Here is a 26,048-nt window from a genome sequence, read left to right as displayed (position 1 = left end):
GTAAGTTAATTTAACTTACATTTGCAAGTTATATGTCCACCAATGATATTTTTATCAAATGTCAAAGACATAGCTCATGACTGTATGGAATCTTTAATATAGATACCAACTTCACTATGGCAAAATAATCTCTGATAAAAGCACTTTAAAAAATGATTTTGTAGGAGTTCCCATTGTGGCTCAACGGATTAAGAACCCGACATAGTGTCCCTGAGGATGCAGATTTGATCCCTGGCCCTACTCGGTGGGTTAAGGATCCTGCATTGCTGTGGCTGTGGTGTAGGCTGGCACGTGCAGCTCCAATTGAACCCCTCGCCTGGGAAACCTCCATATGCTGCAAGTGCAGCCCTAAAAAGAAAAGAAAGAGAAAAGGCTTTGTAAAAATTATAAGTAGCTGGGGAAATGGTAATTTAGCTCCAGAGACTATTACCACTCACACGGGAATGTTCTGTCAAATAACCAGCTACACTCGATCCGAACTGAAAAAGTAATATTTCCTAAATAATACTTATGCATACAATAAAAAAATGATTATTCACCTTTCACAGATGTCTAAGCTTTGCAAACGGACTTGTTTCAGCTTTCGTTTTAAATTGGGAGCACCCCCTGTACATTTAAGAAGTGACTGAATTGACAACATCTCATTTTCAATTTGTTTAGGACTATACACTCTCTTAAGTGAGGTTCTCTAAAGTGGACATAAAAACATTTGTTCCCGGAAAGTCAGCTGAGGAGTGGTTTGAGTGGTGGTTTCACTGCTCCACAAAGCATTATTCAGAACCTTGTTGACATAAAACCCTGAGGAGGGAAATGTGTCCGGACTAAAGCCGAAGTCATGAGGCCTTGAGGGCAGTCTGGGGCGTCTTGTGGCCGAGGTCTCAGAAGGGAAGAGGAAGTTGCGTAATTGCATAGGGCGAGGGATCCCAAGGGTTTGGCTGTGTTTGTCTTTATGGTGAAGTTAAATCTTTGGAAATAACAACCAGGCTGATGATGAGTGTTCTGGTCACTTCTCAGGAGCCTGACAGGGACAACAGTCTCAGTTCGGAAAATTGCATGAAAGGGTATGTGATTTATTATCTTTACGCCTTCCCGTAAGTAACATTATAAACAGAAAAAGACCTGAGAGGCACCCTTTTAAGAAAGAGCACTGCACTTTCGGCGTAGCATGGAACACTAAGGGACGTTAGTGTGCAGTGACACCTTGGGGTTGTCACACCCCACGTGGTAATTGTTAGTGTATATTCATATTTGTGGGTCTTGTTTTTGTATCAGACCACTGAAAGTCCTAAAGAAGGTAGCATGTTCTGGAAAATAACTACATTAGCTTTCTTGCTCACTTATGATCATGGTTTGGGCCTAAACCAGTCGTATTTTGATCTTAACTCTATCTACATGGAAATTCCCATTGTGGCTCAGCGGGATAAGAACCTGACCGTGTCTGTGAGGATGTGGGTTCTATTCCTGGTCCCATTCAGTGGGTTAAGGATCCAGCGTTGCCACAAACTGTGGCATAGGTAGCAGATATGGCTCAGATCCTGCGTTGCTGTGGATGTGGTGTAGGCTGCAGCTCTGGATTCCTGACCTAGGATCTTCCATATGCCACATGTGTGGTGGTTAAAAGAAAAAAAAAAAATATATATATATATGTATATATATATATATAATTCAATGATGAGTTGTATGGAATTATATGATTGTTTCTTGGTCAGTTTTCCTCTTTTTTTTTTTTTTTTTTTGCTGCTCTGTACTCTAATTTCTTATCATTAATTCACCTCTCCACTGCCAGAAGCAGGACTCTCTGTGTTCAAATTTATTACTTTTCATGGAGACATCGATCCGAGAACCTTCTGTCACCCAGTTTCACATGGGACCCGCATGGCCGCCATCCAGCATCTCCCTTCAACGTCATCCCTCGACTCCGGCCGCCTCTCTCCTGTGCTGATGCCTCTGTGCCGCAGGCACCTTCTTATTCCCCTTTTCCTTTTTTTGGAGTATTCTTAAGTGCGGCAAATACACATTAACTTTGTCATTTACTTCCTGACAAAGGGAGCCTGACAGAGAACTTGATGCCTTGTTGATATAAAAGTGTCTTCACTCTATCACGCTGCAATGATAGTGCTTGGCCCCACATAGACGTCTGGGTTAGACATCAATTTCCTTCATAATTTTGAAGGCATCACTCCATTGTTTTCCAGCTTCAGGCATTTCTGGTGAGAAGTTCAAACCTATTCAGATTTTTCAGCCATAGGTATGTGACCTGTTTCTTCTACCTGGGAACTTCTGGGATCTTCTCTTTGAGGTGTGAAATTTTACAGTGATGTGCTGTGGTGTGAGTCCTTCTGAAGGTGAATTGTTTTAAGTTCTCAGTGGTCCTATTATCCTAGAGACATTTGTTCTCCAGTTCTGGTGCTGTTCTTGGGTTTACTGTCTGATTTCCTCATCTTTGTTTTTTCTTTCTGGAACTCATAGTATTTGGATGCTAGACTCCTTGGATCAATCCTTGATCTTATTATTTCTCTTTTACCATCTTTTTGAAATACTAGTTGCCCTTTCTGGAACATATCATTGACTTTACCTTCTAAACCTTCTAGGAATTTATGTTTTTGTTATACTTTTTAAATACACATTTTTTTTAATTTATTTTCACACCTGTGGCATGTGGAAGTTCCTGAGCCAGGTCTTGAACCAAGCCACAGCAGTGACAACACTGAACCCTTAACTACTAGGGAACTCAAGGAATCTTTCAATCTACTGCCTGCAGGAAGGCAGGGGATGGTGACAAGTCTGACTGTGAGTGTTCTTGAAGCCGACGGGCGGATGGAAAAAGGGAGCTGGTGGGTTTACTGTCCAGTACAGAGATTTTCACTTGCTCTCCCTTTACTCACTAGGCAGTAGGTCTCCAGTTTCTGCAGACAGAGGTGATGGATACACCAAGGTCTGCAGAACAAGATTTTGAGAGATCTGGCTCCTTTTGGAGTCCCGGGGCAAGAATCTGATCCTTTTTTTTTTTGTCTTTTTTGCCATTTCTTGGGCCACTCCCAGGGCATATGGAGGTTCCTAGGCTAGGGGTTGAATCGGAGCTGTAAGATGCAGGCCTATACCAGAACCACAGCAGTGCGGGAACCGAGCCACATCTGCAACCTACACCATAGCTCACAGCAACACCGGATCCTTAACCCACTGAGCAAGGCCAGGGATTGAACCCCCTACCTCATGGTTCCTAGTTGGATTCATTAACCACTGAGCCACAATGGGAACTCCATCTGTTCCTTATCTTTTTCAACTTCTAGAGGCTGCCTGTGTTCTTTGACCCATGCCTACATCACTTGGATCTCTGCTTTCTTCCTTACATCTTCTATAGCCAACTTTGATCCTCTAGCCTCTCTGCCACCCCCCCCCCCACCCCATCCACCCGGTAAGAGACCCAACTGGATAATACAGAGCAGTCTCCCTATCTCAAAACGCTTAGCCAGATCACATCTGCAAAGTCCCTGTTACCATGTAAGGTAACACATTTACAGGTTTGGGTGATTAGGACATGGGTATCTCGAGGAGTCATGACTCAGCTACCACCACCACTAACTCACATGTTACTTCGGATTTAATCAATGCAAAAACCAACCTTTGACCTTCCCACCTCCGGCAGCTGCTCATCTGACTGTGCCCTCCCTCTGCCTCCCCCCTTTCCCCCCACCTCGGCAGATGTGCGGATATCCACCTATTTGCTCATCCCACCGACCACTAAGTCTTCCTGATTCTTTATTCCTATTATCTGATATTTTTGAATTTCCCCAATTTCCTCCATCTGCACTGTGGTTGACATCAGGACTACAATAATAGTCCCCTGTGTGTCACTGTGCATCCCACACTTACCCACTCTTCCAGTCCACCCTCCAAGCAGTAACCAGAGTGGTCATTTGAAATGCAAATCTCATCATGTCACTCCTTTCAGAAGCTCCTGGACGACCCTGCCTACTTCTCCAGCCTCACCTTCAGCCATCCCTCTCGTACTGTGTGCGCTGTGCTGACCAAAAGGGCCTTTCCAATCCTGAACCACATCAAGTGTCACTTTAACCACAGTGCTTTTGTGGTTGCTCTTTTCTTTGCTTGACTCACTTTCCCTCCATTTGTCACTTAGCAAACTCTTACTCTTCTGCTTAAAAGCCACATTGTCAAAGATGCCTTCCTTGAACTCTTAGGCTAATTTTTGTTCCCTTGTAATGTCTTTCCATAGTCGCTCAAGCTTTTTTCTTTTTGGCCACGCCTGAGGCATGTGGAAGTTCCCAGGCCAGGGATCTAAGCTGCTGGATCCTTATAACCCACTGAGCCACAAGGGAACTCCAAGCTTTTTCTTTTTTAAAAAAATTATTAAAGTTGGAGTTCCCATCGCGGCGCAGCAGAAATGAATCCGACTAGGAACCATGAGGTTGCACCTGCCTCAGTGGGTTAAGGATCCTGTGTTGCTGTAGCTGTAGTGTAGGCCAGCTGCTGTAGCTTTGATTGGATCCCTAGCCTGGGAACCTCTAAATGCCGAGGGTGTGGCCCTAAAAAGTAAAAAAAGAAAAAAAAGTTACAGTTGATTTATATTGTTTTAATTTCTACTGTATAGCAAAATGATTCAGCTATACATACATGTATTCTTTTTCATGTTCTTTTCCATTATGGTTTATCACAGGATATTGACTATAGCTTCCTCTACCATACAGTAGGACCTTGTTGTTTATCCATTCTCTACATACCCTTGAGCATTTTCTTCAACACCTATTGCAACTCTATTTGTGTAATTATTATATTTTAATAGGCTTTTTTAGAACTGTTTTAGGTTTACAGAAAAATTCAGGAAATAGTACCAAGAGTTCTCATGTACTTCCATCTCCCCAATTTCCCCTTTTCTTAACCTCCTGTGTAAGTGTCTGAACATTTGTTGCAATTGATGAACCAATCTTGATACATTATTGCACATCAGGGTTCACTCCTGGCTAGCGTGTGTTCCCTTCCATCAAGGGTTCTTTGACACCATGGTGGGTGTCCCACAATTTCATTTAATCTGGCACTGCTACCCAGAGTTAGTATCAGGTCCTACTCGTCAAAGGACAGGATCTCTAATGAGACTGCACCCACATCACATAAGGACCACAGATGGCATCTTCATGATATCTATTTCTGTCCAATGTGGCTACAGATTTAGAGACACCCACAATGCCCCTTCAAGTTTGAACAGTGACTCGCAGAACTCACTGGAAGCACTATAATTCTGATTGTTGTTTTGTTATAAAGTATACAAATAAACAGCCAGATGAGGAGACACACAGGACAAGGTCCAGAGGAGTCCCAAGGGCCGGAGCCTCTGTCCTTGATGAACTGGGGACACTCTTCTGGGAGGTAAATGGATACATTCACTAACCAGGATGTGCCATCAAGCACAGATGTTCAGACTTTTTCTTTGGAATTTCATTACACAGGTATGATTGACTGAATTATTGACCCAGGCATGAACTCAGTCTTCAGCACCCTCTCCTTCCTGAAGGTTGGGGAGCAGGGCTATAGGTACCAACCCTTTAATCGCATGTATGGTCTTTCTGGTGACCAGCCATTATCACAGAGCTTTGAAGAGCCCTCTCTCCTCAATCCCACTCCAGCCAGGAGCCACCTTATTAGCATAATTAGGACATAACCACCCTTGGAGGTTCATGAGTCATCAGTGGGGTTTATTTTGTTTTTTTGTTTTTTTGTCTTTGTGGGGTTGCACCCATGGCATATGGAGTTTCCCAGGTTAGGGGGTCAAATCCGAGGTGTAGCTGCCAGCCTATGCCACAGCCACAACAACACAGAATCCAAGCCACACCTTCAACCTACGCCACAGCTCATGGCAATGCCAGATCCCTAACCCACTAAGCTAGGCCAAGGATCGAACCTGTGTCCTCATGGATGCTAGTCAGATTCGTTTTCGCTGAGCCACGACAGGACCTCCAACTCAAGGGTATTTGAAGTTCTGATCCAAAACTGGGGACAAAGGCTAATATACATATACACACATATAGTTTTACCACATGCTGTCCTGTCTGTGGCTTTCGATAAATCCATAATGTCATGTGTTTACCACCATAGTATCATATAAAATAACTTCATCCTAAAAAACTTTCCTTGGGTTCACATATCTTATCCCATATTTTCCAAATCCCTGGCAACCACTGTTGTTTTTACTGCCTTTAAGTTTTTACTTTTCCCCCCAGAACGTCACATAGTTGGGATCATACAGGATGTAGCTTTTTCACACTAGTTTCTTTCACACAGCAATATGCGTTTAAGGTTCCTCCATGGCTTGATAGTTCATTTCTTTTCATTGCTGGATGATCCATTTATGGACATAACAGAGTTTATCCATTTACCTGTTGAAAGATATCATGCTTGCCTCTAGTTTTGAGCACGTATAAATAAAGCTGCTGTGAATATTTACCTGCAGAGTTTTGCGTGGGCCTGAGTTTTAAACTCATTTGAACAAATATACATGAGCAGGATAATTGGTTCATACAAAACTACATTGAGCTTTTTAAGAACTTCCAAATTGCCTTTTAAATTGGTTGTACTTTATATTCCTCTCAGCAATGAGTGAGAATTCCTGTTGCTTCACATCTTCATTGCTATTTGGCATCGGCATTGTTTTGGATTTTAGCTATTCTAAAGGTGAGTAGTGGTGTATTTCAAATTGTCATTTCACTTTGCAGTTCCCTAATGTCATGCTGTTGAGCCTCTTTTCATACACTCATTTGCCATCTGTAGATCTTCTTTGGCGAGGTGTGTATTCAGATCTTTTGCCCAGATTTAAATTGGGTTCTTTTCTTACTGTTGAGGTTTAGGTGTTCTTTGAATATTTTGGATGCAAGACTTGATCACATATGCATTTTGCAAGAGTATTTTCTCCCAGTTTGTGACTTATCTTTCCATTCTCTAAACAATGTCTTTCACAAAGAAGAAACTTTACATTTTAATTAAGTCTATCTTGTCATTTTTTTTTTTTTCTGGAATGGATTGTGGTTTTGGTGCTTCATTTTAAAACTTATGATGAAACCAGAGTTCAACTGGATTTTCTCCTAGGTTATCTTCAGAAGTTTTATCGGTTTGAGTGCTAAGTTTAGGTCTATGACCTATTTCAAATTAATTTTTGTGAAAGGTGTAAGGTCTTGTCTAGATTTTTTTTTCTTGTGAATACGGAGGTCCAGTTGTCCCAGTACCATTTGAAAAAACTATCCATTGGGAGTTCCCATTGTGGCTCAGTGGGTTAAGAACCCAACTAGTATCCATGAGGATGAGGGTTCGATCCCTGGCATCACTCAGTCAGTTAAGGATCCAGCATTGCTGTAAGCTTGGTATAAGTCGAAGATGTGTCTGGGATCCTACGTAGCTGTGGCTGGCAGCTGCAGGTCTGCTTCAGCCCCTAGCCTGGGAACTTCCAAATGCCACAGGCGTGGCCCTTAAAAAAAAAAAAAAAAAAGACTACCCATTAAATGCCTTTGCTCTTGAGTCAGAGATCTGTTGAATATATTTGTGCATGTCTATTTCTGGGCTCTGTATCCTGTTCCATTGATTTATTTTTCTAGTCTTTTGCCAATCCCACACTGTCTGATTTCTCTAGCTTTATAGTAGGTTTTGATGCTGGGCAGAGTCAGGCCCATGACTTTGTTCCCCTTCTTCCATTTTGTGTTGGCTCTCTGAGACTTTTGTATTCTGTAAAAACTTTTTAGTCAGTTTGTTAGGATTCAAAAATAATTTGCTGGGATTTCGACTGAGATTGTGCCAAATGTATCAAATTGGGAAAAACTGATATAAGACAATAATGTGTCTTCCTATCCAAGAACATGGGCTATCATTACATTTATTAGTATAATACTATGGTTTCTTTCATTAGAATGTTTATACTTATCCTCACATAGATTTTGTGCATTTTTTGTCAGTTATGCCCAATTATTTTATTCCATTTTTTGGTGCCAGTATGAGTGATATTGTGCCTTTGATTTCAAATTCCAGTTGTTTACTACTGTTATATAAGAAAACAATTGGCTCATATGTTAAACTTGAATTCTGCTACCTTGCTATAACCACTTATATTTTTTTTTGTTTTTGGCCAATTCTTTGGGACTTTCTATATAACCCATGCCACCTGTGAACAAAACTAGTTTTATTTCTTCCTTACCAATCCAATTAAATATCTATTTTATCACCTAGACCTCAGACTCTGGGGGCACAGTCTACATATTACATACTTGTCACCTCTTTTATGCTCAGACTTTTACTAGTTTTGCCCCAGATTAGGTTATTGTGTACTAAATAATTTAGCTAGAAATAAAATGCTTCTAAGGTAATAAATGCTATTTTGTCAAGTACTCTGTTACTCCATGGTAAGTATGGAAAATTTAGGTAAAGTGTGCCTCAGTGTCTTCACAAGCTAAAGATGTTGCCTCAGTGTTCTGTTTTGGCTCAGCTGGTTAAGGACCCAGCCTTGTCTCTGAGGATGCAGGTTTGATCCCTGGCCTCGCTCAGTGGGTTAAGGATCCAGCAGTTGCTGCAAGCTGTAGGTCACAGGTGCGCCTTGAAACCGGTGTTGCCCTGGTTGTGGTGCAGGCCTGCAGCTGCAGCTGTGATCCTACCTCTGGCCTGGGGATGTTCACATGCCAGTAGCTGCAGTTGTTAAAAAAAAAAAACCAAACAAACCAAAAACAACAAGAATATCTCAGATAGACGTAAGGACCAAATAAAACTACTGTATACATCAAGTTCTTAGGACATCTTCTGGAACATAGCCCTTAAGAAACAATTTTTCACTTTTTGTGTTAGGACACAGCTATTGTGCACTACCTCACATAACCCTCAACAACCAGTGAACTTTAGCTCAGACGGGCAGAGGGTAAAAAAAGTCAAACAAGTTGTAACACAAAGAGGGCAGGGGTTGGGAAGGGTTAGAGAGAGGAAGGCTTCAGAGCCTGTAGGTAGAGCGGTCAACCGAGAGGGTGGTGATGAATATGACCACGGTGGTGGAAGTCCAAGGCTGGCCAAGAAATCGCCAAAGGCTAGGGTTTCGGGGCTCCCTGTGTTCGAGGTGATGGGAACCATCATGAGGCAGACGAAGAGTGGCGTCGCTGGTCACGAAGTGCCCAGAGAGGGGAGCAGGTTGGCTGGGGGAAGAAGGGGGCTCTACATCCTCAATCTCTGCAATAGTGGGGGCAGCTGAGCCGCCCGCGCCTTGTTACCCTGGCGACGGGGTCACCTGACAGAGCGCTGCGCGCCTGCGCAAGCGGAAGGGGGGAGCGGCGCGGTGACGCGCCTCACGGGCGGTCCTCGGGCGCGCGCCGCCTTCCTCGCTCCGGGTCTCGGAAGTCCGAGTCAGTGACCGGAGGCGGCGGCGGCGATCAGGTACCTACAGCCCGGGTGAGCACCAGGGGGAAAGAGGGGCGCACCCTCGGCGTCCCGGGCTTGGGGACGGGACCGGAGGGGCAGAGTCCCCGGGCCGCTTAGTGGAGGGGCGTCTCGGCGCAGCTACTCGCGTCGGCGGCGACGCCCTGTCGTCGGTGGTCTCCGCGCCCCTCCCGGCGCCCGCGGCGAAAGTTTGCGCGAGCGGCGCCCTTGGCTGCCGGCGACCCTGCGGACTGGGGGCCGGGGCCAGGACGGAGCCCGTGGTCGGCCCGTAGCCCCCCCACCCGCGGCCGCCTCGTCTCTTTTTGTTCCTCCTGGAGGCGGCCCGGGCGGTGAGGGGACAGCGGCGGCTCCGGTCGTCCGGGCGCCGCGTCCCCGGGCTCTTTCTCGGCGACCTCACTGCAGCGTCCTGTCTGGTGGGAGGTAGGAGGCGTCCTCTTGGGGTGAAGCCTTGACTTTGTGTGTGGGGGGGTGGGGGTGGGGAGGCTGCTCGGGGCCGGGTTTCTGGACAAGCTGGAGGAAGGAGCCGCGGTTCCCGCTCGGTGGCTGCGAAGGAAACGTCCCTTGAGGGCTCGTGACTCAAAGCTTTCGTTTCAGGATTTCCTTGTAATGATGTGAGAGCAGAGGCCAAAGAATATGGAAAGTTTGCCTTTATCACCAAAATGGATTGAGTCATGGAGCCTTATAATGTGCCAATTTTTAAAAAGATATGTCTAGCTTTTAGTTTGTATGTAGTGTCTGCATAACTTGTGTACTGTTGTTTTTTCCACCATACACACAGTTCTTAAAAAGTATATGTAGTTCACCAAACTCATAACAGCCAGTTGTTTCAAAGGAAATAATTGGTTAAAAAAAGGAAATTATGTGGTAAAACAATCGCAGGCTGGTAATTTCTATCTCAACTACGTATGTGATTACTTTAAAATTTGTCCATTCTTTAATTTTTAAAAATCTGAGGTTGAGGACAAACAGTAAGAATGTTTTGTTTTTCCCATTTTCCCTGTGGCCACCGTACTTTATAAACTTTAAATGGCGAGTAAATATTACGGATCATGTGGTTTTTGCTGCGAAATAAAAATAAGGAAATGCCTTTTAATAGGTTCAGGAAATAGTCATTCCGTTACAGTCTCTATTTAATTTTGGCAACAGTAATTTTTGCGATTGGGCGGTAGAAGAAGAATGTAAAAATCATGAGGAAGAACTTACCTGTGGTTGGCAATAAACCTGCTGTTGAAGAGAATAGTTCCTAAATGAACATGACTCACCTGTTGTTTTTCCTGTTTCTGCCGGATTTAGGTTCTTCTTTTAGGTAGTAAATGCCAAGAGTTTCGTAAAAGATAGATTCTCCCAAACAACACCTGTTAACATTTAGTAATAGTTATCTTCGCATTTATTAATTTCTTTGCAAATGCCACCAACATTTTTTTGTCCATTTATTTAGTTTCGGAAGAGGTAACCAGTTAAATGGCTCAACATTGAATCAAAGAGTGGTATAAAGTGTCTCCCCCCCCAGCCCCTGTCAACCACTGCTGTTCTTGATATCTTTATGATTTTGACTAAGGATCTCTTAAGTGGAATCAGTTTTTGTCTTTTATGTGAGTGGCTTATTTCACTTAGCATAATGTCCTCAAGTTCGCCCATGTAGTTGTATGTTGCAGAATTTCCTTCCGTTTTAAGGCAACAAAATTACATTTGCTTGTGTTTTGCACATTTTGCTTATCCATTCGTTTGTTGCTGGAAATTTGGGTTGCCTCCACGTTTGAGTTATCTCTGTGAATAATGCTGCTCTCTCTGAACACATAGAAAAATCTCTCTTCAGATGCAGATTTCAGTTTTGGGGGGAGTATACCCAGAAATGGAATTGCTAGATATATATAGAATTCTATTTTTAATTTTTTAGGGGAACTGCCACACTTTTTTTTATAGCCCCTGTGCCATTTTGTATTTCCACTAACAGTGAATAAGGGTTCAGATTTTTCCACGTGCTCACCAACACTTTTTTTTTGATAGTTGTCACTCTCGTGGGTGTGAGAGTTGGTGTATCATGGTTTTGATTGGCATTTCCATAATGATTAGTGATTTGAGCATCTTTTCGTGTGCTTGTTGGCTGTTCTATATTCTTTGGAGAAATGTCAAGTTAGGATCTTTGCTGATTTTTTGTGTTTTTAATTTTTATTTTTTGTTTTAGGAGTTCTCTAAATGTTCTGGATACTAATCTCATATCTGATTTGCATTTTTTTTCCCCCATTCCATCGATTGTCTTTTTACTCTATTAGTATTTTTTTGTTTGTTTGTTTAAGGGCCGCACCTGTGGTATATGGACGTTCCCAGGCCAAGGGTCAAATCAGAGCTGCAGCTGCTAGCCACAGCAGCACCAGATACCAGCTGCATCTGCGATTTGGCAACTCCCGAATCCTTAATTGCAGCTCCTGGCGATGCCAGATCCTTAATCCACTGAGGGAGGCCAGGTGTGGAACCTGCATCCTCATGGATACTAGTTAGGTTCATAGCCGCAGTGGGAACTCCCATTGTTAGTGTCTTTTGATGCGCAAATTTTAAAAATTTTCATGAAGACCAGTATATCTTTTTTCTTTTGGTACCTGTTCCTTTGGTGTCATATCCAATAAATCTTTGCCGAATCCAGCGTCAGGAATCTTTTGTCCTGGTCTAAGAGTTTTTATTGTTTGAGAAAAGTCTTACATTTAGATCCTTTATCCATTCTGAGGTAATTTTTTGTACCTATGGTATTAAGTGAGGGTCCACCTTCTTTCATTTACATATGGATACCCAGTTTTCCCAGCACCATTTGTTGAAAAGACTTGTCTTTTTCTGTCAAATGGTCTTGGCACCCTTGTCAAAAATCATTTGACCTTGTATATATACAAGAGCTTATTTCTACACTGTCCATTCTGTTCCATTTGTAAAGATGTATCTTTATGCCAGTACTACACCATTTTGAAATACTGTAGCTTTCTAGTAAGTTTTGAAATCAGGATGTGCAAGTTCTAGTTTTTTTTTCTTTCTCTTTTTTTTTTTGTCTTTTTGCTATTTCTTTGGGCCGCTCCCGCGGCATATGGAGGTTCCCAGGCTAGGGGTTGAATCGGAGCTGTAGCCACCGGACTACACCAGAGCCACAGCAACTCGGGATCCAAGCCGTGTCTGCAACCTACACCACAGCTCACGGCAATGCCGGCAATGCCGGCAATGCCGGATAGTTAACCCACTGAGCAAGGGCAGGGACCGAACCCGCAACCTCATGGTTCCTAGTCAGATTCGTTAACCACTGCGCCACGACGGGAACTCCTACAGTTTTTTTTTCTTCCCAAGATTGTTTTGGGTATTTTGGATTCCTTGAAATTCCATATGAATTTTAGGATTTTTTTTTATTTCTGGAAAAAAAAGTTGAGGTTTCAGTAGGGATTGTATTGATTCTGTGGATTCCTTTGGATAGTATTGACATTTTAATATTAGGTCTAGCAGTCCTTGGATATGGGATAGGCTTACATTTAGTTATATTTTCTTTAATTTTTTTCAGCAATTTTTTGAGGTTTTTATTGTACAAGTTCTTTACCTCATTGATTAAACAGCTCCTAAGTAGTTTTTTTCTTTTCAATGTTACTGGAAATGGAAATGTTTTTGTGTTTTCCTTTTTAGATTGCTCATTATGTGTAGAAGTGCAGCTGGTTTCCTGCATTGACTATTGTGTTACATTGCTGAATTCATTAGTTCTATTTGTGTGTGTGTGTGTGGAGTCTTTAGGGCTTTCTAAATCTTAAATATAATAAGGTCATATCTAGAAAGAGTTAAACTGTACATCTTTTCCAATTGGATGCCTTTTGTTTCTTTTTCTTGCCTAGTTGCTTATGGAACTTCTAGTATTATGTTGAAGAGTAGTTTTGAAAGTGGGCATCCTTGCCTTGTTCCTAATCTTAGAGAAAAAAATGTTTAGTCTTTCACCTGTTTGAAACACTCATACATTACTGCTAAAATGTTAACTAGTACAATTGTACTATAGTTTTGCACATATGGCTTTTATTATGTGGAAGTAGTTTCCTTCTACTCCTATTCCGTAGTGTGTTTTTATTGTAAAAGGATGTTGAATTTTGTCAGATGATTGTGTTTGTTCTCTTCATTTTGTTGATGTTACTTACATTGACAGTTTTCATATGTTGAACCATCTTTGTATTCCGGAAATAAACCCCATTTGTTTAAAGATGGCTAATCTTTTTAATGTGCTGCTGAGGTCGCTTGCCTAGTATCTTATTAAGGATTTTTGCATCAGTGTTCATAGGGGCTGTTGGTCTGTAGTTTTCTTTCTTATGTCTTCATCCAGCTTTGATGTCAAGGAAATGCTGTCCGCATAGAATGAAAGTGTTCCTTCTCTTTCATTTTTTTGGTGTAATTTTGAGAAGGATTGGTAGTAATTCTTTCTTAAGTGTTTAATAGAGTTCACCTATAAATTGGTCATGTCTAGTGCTCTGCTTTGTTGATAGATTTTTGATTACTGATTCGGTCTCTTTACTGGGTATAGGCCTATTCAGATTTTCTGTTTTCTTTGTTGTTTAATCTTGCTAGATTTCGTTTCTAGGAATTTGTCCATTTCATCTAGGGTATCTAATTTTTTAGTGTACAATTCATAATGCTTTCTTACCTGTTTTATTTCTGTAGACTCAGTGGTAATATTTCAGACTAACATGTTTTCTCTTTTTATTTCTTAGTTCATTTAGCTAAAGCTTTGTCACTTTGATATTTTTGAAGAACCAAATTTAGGTTTCATTGATGTTCCTTTATTTTTCCGATTCTGTTTCATTTATCTCTGTTCTAATCTTTAATTCCTTACTTCTAGTTTGTTTAGTTTGTGCTGCTTTTTCTGATTCCTTAAGTTCCCCCTTCCTTTTAACACAAATGTAAGCATACTTTATATACTGCTCTAAATCACGCTTTGTTTTTTCTAGTTAATGATATTTTGGATCTCTGTCAGTATTTTGTGTAGAAGTACCTCCTTTGTTTTAAGAATTTTTGCTATTACAGTTGGTGTTTCAGTGAATAAACTTTTATTTACATTTTTCCCTTTTTGTGTGTAGATACGTTTGTAGACTAAAACCTGAAGTAGTATTACTGGGTTTATGATTTTGGTAGATATTGCAAACTCACTCTTTATGGAAATTGTACTAGTTTACACTTGAGCAGTAATGTATGAGTGTTTCTTAAAGCCTTACTATCTGGCAGTGTTACTAACTTTGAATTTTTGCCAATTTAATAGGTGGGAAATGGAATCTTATGGAAAGAAAATTCTACTTAGAGTGGACTTTATAAGACCATGTTCTCAATGGCTTATCATTAGAATCTCCCTGGATATTTATTAAAAGAAGTATTCCTAAATCCTTCTAGGAAATCTGTGTCAGCCTGGGAAATTATTTTAACTAGTGCCCAAATAATTGTGATATGATGATTAACCAAATTTGAGAAACATTGCTGTAAAAGACTGTTTAGGATTTTTCAAAGTATGCTCCTTGATACCATATGTGAACCATCTGGAATGCTTATTAATCCTCAGTGTACTAGAAAACATGGTCATTGCCATTTATCGATTGGGTCCAATAGATATTTTTTATTTTTGTTTTATATTTTAGATCACTTTATGAATAACTTGCAAAAGTGAAAATAAAGGCTTAGTGAAATAGTCTTAATTAGAAACAGAATTCTAATAAAAACTTGAATAAACGTAAGAAACCCAAATTTTTATTCTAAATTTTCCTGGTTTTGAAGATAGATGTAGCTGAAATGGGCAACATCTTTTAGTACAACTGATTGCTCATCACCACCTGTCTTCCATAAAGTTGGAAGATAGCCATTTTATAAAAACTGTTTTAGATTTCACCTACATCTCTAATATGTCCTAGCTTATCATTACTTTTAGTTCTTGGCTGTGAAAACAATACTGATTCTAGATTTCATGTACATCTCTAATATGTTCTAAGATTACTCTCTGGTAATTTTTGTACTTGCATTGTTAAAAATGCAGTATTTTTGCAGACTGTAATTGCTTGTGACTTTGAGAGGATGACCATCTACTTCTGTATTTGAAAAAATTTTCACTTATACTTTTATAAACACCATTTGGAATAATCAGCGCAACAGATTCTTAAAATTTTCTCTGCATTACTGTTTTCATCTGGTCACCTTTGTTTAAACACCTGCCTTCATTTGGCTACTTACAAACCATGTCAAGTAAGTTTTGATGTATAGATACAAAAGATGAAAGAAGATGGTAATATCCTTTCAGTAAAACAGGATCCAAGGACTTGTTTCAAAATATTGCATGATAAAGCTCTTCCTTCTGAATGACTGAAACATTTCTTTATGTACAGGTATATTGTTTACTCATTGAATTTTGAGTTTGAGGAATTTCAATTAAGATATCTTCATCTGAAAACTCGTAGTCTGAGATTTTCTTATCTGATCAATTGCCTTGTTGTCGTAAAAAATTCAGTTTCTGCTGTGTTCAATGAATACATTTGAAAAAAAGCTACAAAGGCGTTCTCTCCAAACTTAATACATCCTTAGAAAAGGATGCACTACTTTAGGCAGTATAAGCTAAAGGATGACATGATGTATTCCTAGAATGAATTGAGTGGAATGATTCTACTTTTTGTTCCTATTTCTGTCATTTTAGGTTTTTTTTTTTTTTTTAGGCATACTTGGGAATAGGGAATAACTGATGGGTAATGATTAATTCCTAGATAAAATAGCAAAAATATTTCAAGTTATGGGAAAAGTAAATTCATTGAGATTCTGTAATGGATCTTAGATTTATAAAAGGATCCAGTTGAACCCTTGCGATATTTTTAAGGTAGAGTGATTTTACTCTACTTAATTTTTTTTTTTTAATATCTCCAAGAAAGAGTAAAAGTCACGAAGTAAAACTTCTGAAAAATGAAATGCAAAAGGTGAAATTGTGTCCATTGGTCCCTGATTGTATGCAGAGGGTTAAAGGGCAGATTTCTAGACCCTACTCCAGACTTGCTGTTTCAGTTTCTGTGGACTCAGGAATCTGTATTAACAAGATTTCCAGATTATCCTTTTGAACTTAAAGTTGAAGACACAATGTTTTAGGACCTTAAGGTTTTTACTTTGCTACCCTATAGTAGTCGTGTGTGTATGGGGGGGGGGGGGCATGCTCACGGCCTGTGGAAGTTCCTAGGCCAGGGATTGAACCCAAGCCTCAGCAGTGACAATGCCGAGTCCTTAAGTGTTAGGCCAGGGAACTCCGCTATGGTAGTACTTTAGGTTATTGCTCTGATGAGCATTTCAGTTTTCTGTGGTGAGGTGGTTTTGATTTGCATTTCCCTGATGATGTTTAACACCTCTTCAAGTAGTTATTGACCATCTGTATGTCCTCTTTGGGAAAATGTCAGTTCAGCTTCTCTGCTCATTTTTTATTTATTTGGTATTTTATTTTTTGTCATGGAGTTACACGAGTTCTTGTTTTAGCTTGGCTATTAGTCCCTTTTCAGATACACAGTTTGCAGATATTTTCTACCATGATTAGTTGCCTTTTCAACTTACTCTCTTCTTTGCTGCGCAGAACCTTTTTTGTTTGTTATAGTACCACTTGTATTTCTTCTGTTGCCTTTGCTTTTGGTGTTAAGTTAGTCATTGCTAAGACTGATGTTTCCTTCTAGGAATTTAATGGTTTGGGGTCTTAGGTTCAAATTTTGTCCATTTTGAGTTGATATTTTTGTGTGGTGTTGAGATGAGGTCCAGTTTCATTCATTTCTATATGGTTGTCCAGTTTTCCCAGTAATACTTGTTGAGGAGACTGTCCTTTCCCCATGGTGTATTTTTGATGCCTTTGTCAGAAATGAATTGACTGTATGAGTGGGTTTGTTTGGGGGCTCTGCATTCTCTTACATCTATGTGTCTGTTTTTTTTTTTTTTTTTTTTTACTTTTTGTCTTTTTGGCATTTCTTGGGCCACTCCCATGGCATATGGAGGTTCCCAGGCTAGGGGTTGAATCGGAGATGTAGCCAGTGGCCTACGCCAGAGCCACAGCTACGCGGGATCCGAGCCGCGTCTGCGACCTACACCACAGCTCACAGCAACGCCAGATCGTTAAGCCACCGAGCAAGGGCAGGGATTGAACCCGCAACCTCATGGTTCCTAGTAGGATTCGTTAACCACTGCGCCACGCCACGACTGGAACTCCTATGTGTCTGTTTTTAATGCAGTATCATACTGTTTTGATTACTATAGCTCTGCAGTGTAGTTTGAATGAGAATGCAGTGTCTCCAGCTTTGCTTTTTCCACTCAAGATTGCTTTGGCTATTTGGGGTTTTCTGTGGTTGCATACAAACTTTAGAATTGTTTGTTTTATTTCTGTTAGAAATGCCATTGACATTTTGACAGATGGCATTAAATTTTAGATTGTTTTGGATAATGCGGACATTTTAACAATATTTCTCCAATTCATGAGCATGGAATATCTTTCCATTTACATGTGTTGTCTTCCATTTTTTTCATCAGTGTCTTACTGTTTTAGTGTACAGGTCTTTCCCCTCAGTTAAATTTATTTTCTCTGTATCTTACTCTTTTTGATGCAATTGTAAATGGAATTGTTTTTTCAAAACTTCTTTCTGAAAGTATATTACTAGTCTATTGAAATGCAACAGATTTTTGTGTATTGATTTTGTATTTTGCAGCTTTGCTGAATTTATTAGTTCTAACAGTTTTTTAGTGACTTTTAGGTTTTCTGTATGTAATAACATGTCACCTGCAAGTAATGACAGTTTTACTTCTTCCTTTCCAATTCGGATACCTTTTCTTTCTTTTCCTTGCCTGGTTGCTCTGACTAGGATTTGCACTATCATGTTGAATAAAAGTGGCAAGGTGAGCATCTTTGTCACTGCATTTTTACCCACCCCACATGTTTTATGTTTTTGATGTCACAGTTTACATTTTTCATCTGTGTTTCTCGTAACAAGTTATGGGAGTTATAATTTTGTTTTGTTTTTTACTCTTTTTAAACTTTTACTCTAGCTTTATAAGTGATTAATCCATCATTGTAGCTTTAAGTTATTCTGAATTTTGCTGTAGATTTACTTTTACCAGTAGGATTTATACTTTGTTTGCTGTTACTAATTAAACTTAAATGTCTTTAAAATTTCTTGTAAAGCTAGTCTAGTGGTGATGAACTCCATTAGCTTTTGCTTGTGAAATGCTATTTCTTCAAATCTGAAGCACAAATTTTCTGGGTAGAGTATTCTTGGTGACAGTTGTTTTCTTTCTGCATTTTGAGTATATCGTGCCACTCCCTTCTGGCCTGCAGTTTCTGCTGAAAAATCTGCTCATAGTCTTTTGGGGGTTCTTTTGTACATAACAGGATTCTTTTGTTGCTTTTTAAGGTTCTCTCCTTGTCTCTTAACTCTCGACATGTTAATTGTGGTATGTCTTGTGGAGCTCTCTGTCTGTTTCCTTCCCTGAGCTAGGGAAGTTTCCAGCTATTATTTCTTCAGACAAGTTTTCTGCCTCTTTCCCTCAGACCTTTGTAATGCAAATATTGGTTAGCTTGCTTTCTCATAAATGCTTTCATTTTTTTTTAATTTATTTATTTTTTTGGTCTTTTTGCTATTTCTTGGTCTTGGGCCGCTCCCGCGGCATATGGAGGTTCCCAGGCCAGGGGTCGAATTGGAGCTGTAGCCACCGGACTACACCAGAGCCACAGCAACGCGGGATCCGAGCCGCGTCTGCAACCTACACCACAGCTCACGGCAACGCCGGATCATTAACCCACTGAGCAAGGGCAGGGACCGAACCCGCAACCTCATGGTTCCTAGTCGGATTCGTTAACCACTGCGCCGTGACGGGAACTCCTCATTTTTTTTTTATTCTTTTTTTCTTTTTGCTGCTCCGATCAGAGGAATTACACTGCCCTGTCTTTTGGTTCCTTTCTTCCCTTCTTCAAGTTCTTTCCTCCTTTATTTTGCTTCATGTAGTCTGTTGAAGGCTTCTGTTGTGTTTTTCAGTTAACTTACTGTACTTTTCAGTTTCATGGTTTATACTTGGTGCTTTCTTATATTTTCTATTATCTTTTGAAGTTCTGCTTTGTTTTCCGATTGTTCTGAGCTTGGTGAGCATTTTTATGACTTATTTAAAATTCCTTGTCAGGTAAATTATTTCTCTCTTTCATTAAGGTCTTTTACAGAAGCTTTATCTTGGTCTTTGGGTCATAGTCTTCTGTTTCTCCATTTTCCTTGATTATCTTTATTTATTCCAGTGATGAGATAAAACAGCCAAACTTTCCTAGTCGTGAATGACTGACCTCATATAGGAGATGAGGCTTCTCATTCAACTCTGCATTAGCTCTTGGTTGTGTGTCTTACCTTTTTAATTTTCCAAGCATCCTACTTTATTGTTTTGGCTCTCAGTAGTTGAGGGTGTGCCAGGGTTTGTCTCTGGCCCTAAGGGAAGGATCTCAGTCAGCACCTAGATTCCCGCTAATGGGAATCCAGCCCCTCAAGCGGGAGCTTGTCAGATATGCAAAGAGACCTGTTTCAGGGGAAGACTGGGAAATACGCATTTCTATCTGCTCCCTCTGCACTGAGCTATGGCAAGGTAGCCACTTAATGTTTGCTACAGTCCTGCTGAACTGGTGAATACAAGCCTCATCAGCCACCAGAGTCAGTCTGTCCAGAGATGTACCCTGTGGGTGGCAGCCACAAAAGTTGGTATGCCTGCCTTGTACATGGGGCAGAGGGAAGGTGCAGAGGTGGTGCCTGCCTGGCCTCTGCCTGGCCTCCTAGTCTCTGGAGAGAGTTAGAGTCAGCCCATAGGTGTGTGTTTCAGGCCACAGCTATGAAGATAAGGTGATAGCCTTTTACTGCAAGTCTGGAGGTGCGTTTTAGTCTGCTGTTGACACTGTGCCCTGGGGGAGAGCCTGCTAAGAATGGTTTTCTCAGTGGGCCAGCTGCTAGGGCACCAGCCTGTCCTGGGTTCCACAGTGAGACCATCACTGGGTCTCACCTTTGTTCAACCAGAGCCAGATGATGGCGCTGTTGTCCTCTTTGCACATGCAGTCCACTGTTGACTTGTAAGTGGTGGAGGGGACTTGGTCGGAGTCCTCCTGGTACCTGAAGCTGCCTTTAGGGTGAGCATATCATATGGGTCCTGTTCCCTGCACAGGGGATAGCCCTCCCTCCCCAGCCCAGTGGCCTGCTCCTTATCAGTAGAAGCACCGCAGTCAGTCCTGTGGGACCCATGAATGTATGCCCCGCTGGCCACCTGAACGAGGCCAGGAGATCAGGAGGTGTCCCCTGAGTGGCAGCCATGAAATCCAGAGCGCTAGATGTGTTGCATGTGTTTTTTTTTTTTTTTAATGATCAGTGATTCTGCAATTTTGAATTTTCATCATCCCTAGATTTTTTTTTTTAAATAACTCAGATTAACTGAGCGGACAGTGTTATTTTAATGTAAACAATCACATCATTCCTTTTTTTTTTTTTAAGCGAGACCTTTCATAGTGGGTGGTTTGAGAGAAGGAATGAGTTAATAACTCAAAATGAAGAGTACTATTGTTTTAGGTGATATTAACTGGAAAACTTGACCAGCATGTTTCCTACTTCATCAATCAGAGCATTGCAGCTGGCAAGCAAGTTCACTAGATGTTCAAAATAGCACATCCAGGAGTTCCCATCATAGTGCAGTGGAAACAAATCCCTCTAGAAGCCATGAGGTTGCAGGTTCAATCCCTGGCCTCGCTCAGTGGGTTAAGGTAAGGATCCGGTGTTGCTCTGAGCTGTGGTGTAGGTCGCATGTGTGACTCGGATCCTGCGTTGTTGTAGCTGTGGTGTAGGCAGGCAGCTAGCTGTAGCTCCCATTCAACCCCTAGCCTGGGAACTTCCATATGCCTTGGGTGCTGACCTAAAAAAAAAGGAAAAAAAAAAAAAGAATAAACAAAATAACACATCGAGTATCTGTTTTTGGAGGTCTTTGTCTCTGCACACATTTAAAGATTAAGGAAGTTAACTTACTCTGAGGGAGTAGAGGGTCAGATGGAAAATTTGATGCCCGCTGAGGCAGGGTAGTCAAGTATTTTTTGTCTTCAGATGTTTAAAAAAAAACAAAACCTGAAACTCTCCCAGGCACAGAGAAATTCCTAGTATAAACTGATTTGGGAGTTCTTTTCTAAGCCCTGGCATGCCCCAGGCACAAGGCCTTCGATGAGGCAACAAGATTGAAGGGGTTGCCGAGAGCACAGTGTGGGCCAGACCTGGGTTAGGGTGAGTATGGAGCCCCGAAAAGGCGAAGATGTGACATCAGGGACGTTGTGATTAGACTGTTAGAGTCAGTGGCGGGGTGTTTTGCCTACTGACCTCAAGAGCAGTGAGAGACATTAGTAAGTACCTTCTTACTGATTTATGGTCAGCCAAATGGACAGCCTGGAAATAGAATTTCTGTCCTTAGTTGGCACAGTAATGGTGTTTGATAGTTTCAAGTGAGAATAAAATGAAAATTCTCACACTGTGGAAATATTTTCAGAATCCTCTTAAATCTCATTACTGGTCTTTCTGAAATTCCGAGCATAATTGAAAGAATTTCGAGAGTAGCCCTGTGGTTCTTTTAAAAGGGCTGTTTTTGACACTTAGTATCAGGTCAAAGATTTTAATATACTACAGGTGTGAGTTAACAGAGCCTTTCAGAAAAATAATACAGGAATTTATTGTTCTCTTAGAAAGCTTTTAATTGTATTATGTGCAAAGTAGTAGACTCGTAAGATAAGAAACAAACTTTTTGATAGAAATTTTAGGGGTATCTTGTTTACTCTTATTTTAATAATACTGGCCAAAATATTTAGTAGACATTTGTTTCCTGTCAGGATAAGGCATCATGCTAGATAAATAAAAAGTTAAATGTGAGCCTTGATCTCAAGCAACAGAGTAATGTCAGGTGAGGGTGAAACTGCCGAATTGAGAGAAATAATGTCAGCCTGAGGTCACAGAGGTGACCTCACACAAGTGGCTCTTGACTAACATTTTGATAGAAGAGTTCTGGAAGGATATTCCAGGAAGAGGACACAGCTTTTCTGTGGAGGCACAGAGGTGCTTGACCTGGCTGGGAAATGGCAAGTAGTTTGTGGCTGGAACATTGTAATGTTTGGAAAGAAATTCAGTGAAATTGGGCCAAGAAAGTAGTTGGAAATAAAATCATTGAAGAATGCTTTGTATTTTAGAAGAATGGTGAAATTTAATAAAGATGAGCATACTTAAACCAATTAAATTTTTTAAAAAGTATAAGTTGAGGTGATGTTTGTTGTTTTTCACAAGTGCTGTAAAGCCCATTTCTTTTCTAGGCTTGAGTGTGTGGGTATGAGTGACCTCAGAGTTGTTCAGACAACTTGAGATAAAATTTGAAAAAAAATTCTACGGGGAAAAAAAATAAAACCACTCAGTTTTGAAATGAACCACTCATCCAGTCCTTGTAGGCAGTCAGTGGCAGAACCAAACGTAGAAACAGCACGAGATTACCACTCAACATTTCATTTGTTCTAGTGCATTTAAAATGGTTTTGTTTATAATGTTGATAAAATGGTTAAAGTTTAAGTAAAATGTGCTTAAGGAGAAAGCTTCTAGGGAAACTGAACTTCTGAGATACAAAAGGTACTTCATTTTCTTTCCATGGATTTAATAGAATTAAGCCATATGTGATTTTGCTGTCTCAAGAATTTACATTTTGTTCACAAACCTAAACCCTGTTTTCCTCTTCAAATTGTATCAGATTACTTCTGATCAGCATTTTATTGGAGGCTTCACCCCAGGACAATTAAGCAAGAAGGATAAATAACATGGGCAAAGGATTTGAATAGCTATTTCTCCAAAGATGTACAAGGGCTTCTAAGCACAGGAATGATGCTCAGCCTCATTAGTCATTAGGGAAATAAGACCAAACTACAGTGAGATGCTGCTTTACATCTACTCGGATGGTTGTAGTAAAAAAGACAGTAGCAAGTGTGTATTGTGCCATTTTATGTGAGATTGAGCATTCATGTGTGGGGGCTGCCAGAACCAGTGCCCTGCAGAATCCAAGGGATGGGTGCATTGGCCAAGATATGGAGAAGTGGGACCCATCATACGTGCTATTGGGAACGTAAAATGGTGCAGTCATTTCGGAAACCAGTTCACTTCCTCAAAAAGTTAAACATAGAGTCAGCCTGTGACCTGACACAGCTGTATTCCAAGAGAGTTAAACATATGCTGACACAGAAACTTGGATGTAGATGCTCAGCATTATTAGCATTATTGATGTCAGAAAATGTAAAGTCACCCAAAATGTCATCGATTGATAGATACCCAAGAGTGGCATATCTGTACAATGGAATATTATTCAGCCACAAAAAGGAATGAAGTGCTGTATATGCTACAACTTGGATGAACCTTGGAAGCATTCCTCTAAGTGAAAGAAACGAGACACAAAAGGCCACATGTTCTATAATACTTTAAAAGAGTGGGCTTTATGGTATGTGAAGTATATCAATTTTAAAAGAAACTTATTTAGTATCCTACTAAAAGATAAACCATATAGTAATTTTAACAGTGAAAGTTTAGTGTACAGAATTTAAACTAATATAATTGAAGAGACGGGGATTGGCTAGTAAGTAAAGAGAATTTTAATGAATACAGGAAGAGCAGACTGAATAAATGTCTCCTAAGCTGGGGCTGAGATGGACTGTCCCAGGAAAAGGCTATTCTCTTCCTGTGTCTGGGATCCAGGCTTTGTTGGAGGGAGTGCAGCTGCAACTCAGTGGATGGTGAAGCTGCTGAGATACCAAACTTGCTGGAATGTCATCTGTGGAGAGCTGGGGAAGGCCATCCACAGGGAGATGCTGCACCTTGGAGCCTGATGCAAGCCCCAAGAAGGACTCTAGGGAAAGCTGCTCCATGGAGGGGGTGGGGGTGCCTTGCCTGTGCCAGAGGGCAGGGGAGTGGGGGCAGGTGGCTGCCCCACACCTCAGGAGCTGGGTGCTTAAGCTGCTTCCTGCATGACAAGATGCTGGAGATGCACATGTGGCTGGAGCCTGGCTGGAGCAGTAGACTGGAACTTGGAGAAAAACCCTTTCCTTCAGTGTACCTCCTGCTTCCGCTGCTGACCTGCCAGCTGGCAGTATTTAAAGGGCCCATCTCCATTTTCACAGAGCAGGCAGTCATGGGTGGATTTGGGGAGGTAAAAAATTGGCATGTAAAACCCTACACCAATTTAGAATGTATTCTGTTTTGTTGGGCTTAAAGAAATTGTTCCTCTCAGAATAGCTGAATGAATTTCAGTCTATATCCTTGTAATACTTAAGAGATTTCTGTTTTGAATTACTACAAAAAGCAAGTCAGAGTCATTAAAAAATCATTAAACAATATAGAACTGTTTAAAAGTAAAAATTTCCCCTTTATCCCTCAGTCTCTTACCATCTGTTTCATTCATGTCTCCCAAAGAAAAAACTACTGCCAAAGTTGGTGCTTTTGTTTTTTTCTATAATGTGTTTATGTAATATGTGTGAATACATATTTTTCATAACAGTAGAGGTTTTCTACACAGATGACATGTGAGCTGTTGTAGATTTTTATGGGAGGGATATAATACTCAGTTGCCAAGCACTTGTGTAAACTAGCAAGTCACATAATCCTTCTCTTTGATTTTCTAAACTTTAAAAATAAAGGGACTTTTACTAAGGACGTTGAAAATCTGTAATGGGTATAGTTTGATCATCTCTGGGAGGGAGAGGTAGTTTGGTAACTCTTCATGTAAACAATTTTTTCTATAGCTGGATGGTCGTATTTTTCCATGTGTTTTGCAATTTAAATACCTCGTTTGTTAAACATTTGTACATGTTTATGTGTATGCCGCTGGCCACATATACTACTCAAATTTCAGCGAAATCTGAACTACAGAATTTTTGTTTTTCTTTAGAAAAATCCTGCAAAAATGTCTCTGTACCCATCTCTTGAAGACCTGAAGGTAGACAAGGTGATCCAGGTATGTTTACATTGTTAAAGTACCTTTTTTTTCCCCACGTACTCTGCCATACATTCTGGTGATGTGAAATGGACAGGAACTTAAATAGCAGGTGTGTTTAACACTTTATAAACTTCTTTTCAGTTTTTTCTAATGAAAAGGTTAGAAAAGCTAGACATTATTCTTTATTTCACTCTGAATGGCCACAGGATGTTATATCTTTGAAACTAGACTTAAACTCCAAAGACAGGTTGATTTAATGACTAAGGTTTAAAATGAATACGTTTTTAAATTGGTAAAATATGCCCCAGCTTCTTAGATATTGTCTTTTTGAGATCCATATGTTGTTCTTTTGGGGCCTTAGATATGACCAGTCTTTAATTCTTTACTTTTTCTAGCAATTATAGAAATGGGGGAGGTACATGCTGCTTTTAGTGTGAAAAAGCACAATGAAAGCATAGTAATTGATTTCCTTTGAGACATAAGCAGCAGGCGTTTCACAGGTTCCTGCCATAGTGGCGGTGTTGGTACAGTGTTTCTAACTCATCAAGTCTGACGTGTTTGTGGTCCTTTATGTCAACTCCAACTTTGGAGATAGATGCTTCTGCTTAAGGAGACAGTTGAGGAGTGGGATCAGTTCT

General features: G+C 40.5%; 1 protein-coding gene across 4 annotated transcripts in view; it reads left to right on the top strand.

Moving 5' to 3' along the window:
- The first annotated feature begins 9,305 nt into the window (after nt 1-9,305).
- SDCBP (syndecan binding protein) overlaps nt 9,306-26,048 on the top strand; it is a 32,474-nt gene continuing 15,731 nt past the window's right edge. For 2 of the 4 annotated variants that reach the window (XM_047783883.1, XM_047783882.1), the window contains exons 1-2: nt 9,306-9,423; nt 25,363-25,428. In XM_047783883.1, the coding sequence (XP_047639839.1) occupies nt 25,378-25,428 (51 nt within the window). In that variant the 5' untranslated portion in view covers nt 9,306-9,423; nt 25,363-25,377. The remainder of the gene's footprint in view (nt 9,424-25,362; nt 25,429-26,048) is intronic. The other 2 variants (XM_047783881.1, XM_047783880.1) reach the window with 1 other exon arrangement.

The sequence above is a fragment of the Phacochoerus africanus genome, chromosome 6 (genome assembly GCF_016906955.1).
Source record: "Phacochoerus africanus isolate WHEZ1 chromosome 6, ROS_Pafr_v1, whole genome shotgun sequence".
NCBI lineage: Eukaryota > Metazoa > Chordata > Mammalia > Artiodactyla > Suidae > Phacochoerus > Phacochoerus africanus.
Note: the sequence above shows the minus strand (reverse complement) of the source record. Positions and strands in the feature narration are given on the sequence as shown.